The sequence below is a fragment of the Bidens hawaiensis genome, unplaced genomic scaffold (assembly GCF_021521415.1).
Source record: "Bidens hawaiensis isolate Kalapana, Puna unplaced genomic scaffold, B.hawaiensis_p1.1 tig00064988_1, whole genome shotgun sequence".
NCBI lineage: Eukaryota > Viridiplantae > Streptophyta > Magnoliopsida > Asterales > Asteraceae > Bidens > Bidens hawaiensis.
In genome coordinates this window covers 1-3,908 of record NW_027501597.1, presented here as the reverse complement: position 1 = coordinate 3,908, position 3,908 = coordinate 1, and the positions used below count along the sequence as shown (strand labels likewise).

At 38.1% G+C, this 3,908-nt stretch overlaps 1 protein-coding gene across 1 annotated transcript; it reads right to left on the bottom strand.

The window, feature by feature from the left end:
• Positions 1-402: 402 nt before the first annotated feature.
• On the bottom strand, positions 403-3,895 carry LOC143604390 (putative transcriptional regulator SLK3; the record flags this gene model as incomplete). Its single annotated transcript, XM_077080888.1, has 9 exons — positions 403-1,204; positions 1,294-1,368; positions 1,907-2,000; positions 2,095-2,195; positions 2,280-2,348; positions 2,439-2,653; positions 2,745-2,793; positions 2,853-2,984; positions 3,449-3,895. Coding segments are annotated over 9 exons (1,947 nt in total), but the record flags the coding sequence as incomplete, so codon positions are not given.
• Between the last annotated feature and the right edge of the window lie 13 nt (positions 3,896-3,908).

Genomic DNA, 3,908 nt, shown 5'->3' with positions numbered 1-3,908 from the left:
ATTTACTTTGTATTTAATAGGTTTGACTACCTAAATCTTAATTACTACTTTTGGGTTTCGGGTTGGAATAGTTTTATTGGGTTGACACTCGGGTTAATGGTAACTGGGCATTAAAGAATCCATCAAGCTGTTTAAACTCTTAACCAACCACACCAACTGATTTATGTTTCCCGTTGCGCGTTGTTTCAAAAGTCTTGAGAATATTGATGTGATTGTGTTGTTTGTGACTCTGTTAGCTTGCCATATTCAAACAAAACCCGCACGCTTCATCAAACAATCAAAGCCATCATTGGAATGTCGATCGTGTTGGATTCAAATTCAGTATCAAAATGTCATAATGCAATTTCAACACTTCATGTATAAGCTAGGCAAAGTAAACAAAGATAATGTAAATAAATATATAATGACCATTCAATACAACTGTACATAGATTATAACTTTATGCCTTCCAACCATAACCGAGTCCCTCCAATTCATCGTTGTCAAAAAACCCATTTCCCAAAAACTCGCTCGCTATATCCATAACAGTATCATCACACATACTTGGGAAATCAGCTGTTACCGCCTTCTGACTACCGACACCTGCGCTAGCTGTCCCGCCACCTGCAGATGAATCATTGAGTGAAGCACCTTTGAAACTATTGCTTCTGGTTGGCACAACTGGTGGCAGTGGTGACGTCGCTGATGATGAAACCCCGTATCTCAAACCTTCTCGACCCATACTCCCGCTAGCGGCACTCTGCCCAGAAACCGATGGCTTCGGTCCACCACCGCCACCATTACTCGTATCTTGAAGCAGTTGCTGAATAATGTGCTGTTGTATGGCATGACCGCCACTGTGAGGTGACGGCTGGTGATTCTGTGGTGGCTGAAACATGGGCCTTTGTTGGAAACCGCCAACCGCTGCCATACTTGTGGAACCCTGAAACGGATATCCATTTTGGTTTAAGTTATTAAAGGAAGATGAAGCTTCTTGTTGGGCATTTGAACTCATTGAGTTTTGTCTCATGAGTATGTTCTGGTAGTTTGAACTTGCAAGTGCAGCCTGAGCTCCACGGTTAACCATGTATTGACTATTATTGACCAATGACCCGTTGGCACCTGGATTCAGTGGCACTAATTTACTAGACATATGGTCCATTTCTTGCATCTTCTGTGTTTGTGAGTTGACCGAGTTTGTTTTTCTGGGAAAACTTTTCAATCCCTCTGTAAAAGACATGACAGTTTTGAATAAACTGTTGCAATAATGAAAAAAAAAGAAGAGTATATCTTAATGATAAAAGATGGTTAAACTATTACCGATCGACCAACTTTGGTATCCCGACAAAAATCGATCAAGTCTTTCATGCTATTGACCACTTCAGATATCTATTAGCATAGATCAGGTTGCAAATGATCAGTATCATGTTAGAAAAAACTAGAAGTGTAAACGAGCCGAGCCGCTCATGAGCTACTCAACATCAGCACATTAAAACTCGAACTGAGTGGAGCTTAAACGAGCTCGAGCTCACGAGCTGTTATCAAATCTCATTTAATTAACGAGTTCAAGCACAAGCTTCAATTATCGAGCTCGAGCCGGCTCGCAAACCAAAACTAGCTTTTTTAATTATACAATTTTTATTTAATATATAAACATATGATAAAAATAATTAAATAATATATTATATTATATTACATATATAAAATTATAATTATATATATGTATACAATTATAAAAAATATAAAAACTCACGAGCTTGACAAAATACTCACGAACCGACTCGAGTTATAAAAATACAACTCTAAATGAGCTGAGCTCGAGCTCAAGCCCTCTTAAATTAAAATGTGCCGAGCTCAAACCTAAACGAGCTAGGCTCGGCTATCACCTAGAAAAAACAAAGATTCAGCAAAAGTGAAGAATATTCACCTGTAAGCACCTAACATATCTTTTAGAAAAACCCAAATCATTCAATGACTGCAACTCTAAGCTCCTCGCAAGCTGCCGCCCAGCCGCCACAACCCTGCCACAAACCAAACAGTCAGTCACAAAACATGTTCTCGGTTAGCCCAACCTGTTTCAACACATACAAATTTAACCCATTATGATCGACTCACATATTGCTATTTGTTTGCAAATCTTGCTGTGAGACCCCATCAGAACCACTTTCAGCTATTGTAGATTGACATTTTTGTGCTACTTGCAACAGTTGATTCACCTGCAAAACAGCCAAAAAATACAATATATGGATTTATAAATTTAATCAATTATGTTCTTAGTAAAAAAAATGAAGCTTTTGTACCTGAGGTGCAATCAACCTACGAGGAAGAAGCTCTTCATGGCGTCGTGCACAAAATTCCCATGTTAATATCTGAAAAGACACATGCAGATAAGTAAAAAAACACATATTCCATCATTATGTCTTTTATTTTCAATAAAAATATTATTTGGGTTAAATCACCTTTAAATCAGGGGTGAAAATAACTTTAAGCCGGCCCTCACGAACCACACGAAGTTGCTCGTATATACTTTCCTGAACAGCTTTTCCATACTCCAACATCATTATTCCAGATGGGGATCTATATTCACGAGGCATGTCTAGAAATAAAAGCTCGTCTATAACACCACTGCCAAACTTGATTTCATTAAGTCTTGGCAGTGCTTCAAAAGTTGCCTCTGTTAATATACATACCATCAAAACATAATTTAATTTAGAATTCTTGAACACAATATTTATAATATAGTGTATGACTTGTGATTTACATACCGAAGCCTCTTCCGGATTTAGACCCACAAATATCACATTGCCATGCGTCCTAAAGAAGATAAAAACTTTTTATGAAAACAAGATACACAAAAACAAAAAAAAACATACCATAGCCACCTGTGGAAACACACCCAACGAATGATAGCCCACATTATCATACAAGGACAGGCACCACCTTTTCTTTGCACGTGGAGAATAATACTCTGCTACGAACTTCCTCCAGTAGGAGATACTGTTTTCCTGCATATATTTAAACCAAGAATAGTTAACCCGAGAAATTAAAGGTGGCACACTGGCACTGCAGCTCATTATTTAAGAATGTTTTGTTTCATGTTATGTTTCATTTCTAGTGGAGCAAGCCAGTAGAATTAGAGCAAAATAGCTAAAGAGACGAGTCAAATGAATTAACAATCACCAAAAAGGTACTTTTAATGCATAAACTACCGAAATCATTTCATCCAGATAAATAGATTACTATCAATATAATATCATTATCATAATCATTTTTGACACGCTAAATATTTGCTAAAAAAAATTATCCCTCTAGACTTTACATAGGAAAAACATTTTTGACCGTTTCCCAACCCTGGTCAACCCACCCAATTGCCACCTCTACAAGCATTGAAATTTGATTCATAAATTCATTGCGTTGATAAAAACCAAAAAATGGAATGTGAAATTTAAATACTCATAATCATACTCACAGCTGGACATTGCCTTTGATGATACATGTATTGCATCAACCTTCGTGAGCAAACACCACCATCATTGGGTTGTTTCATTGCATTTGCAGGTTGCAAACTCTGTTGCTGTAACTGTTGCCTCAACTGCAACTGCTGCTGCTGCTGAAGCAAATGTGCTCGTTGAAGTGGCGGCAAAGACTGGAACAACTGCTGCTGCTGTTGATGTTGCTTCAGTCTCTGCTGCTGAATCAAACTTTGTAGCTGTGGGCTTTGTAACTGCATTGAATCTTGTCTTTGCAATATCTGCTGTAAAACCTGTTGTTGCATCATATCTTCCTGCTTGATATCTACCCGAGCCTTCTTTTGCATGTGTGATATACCGTCATTATCTTGAACGAATGATCCAATAACTCTTGCACCGGAAACCTGTCCAGCCCGTAAAGGAGGCAACGATGTGGCCGTATTGGAACTTGGTTGCATT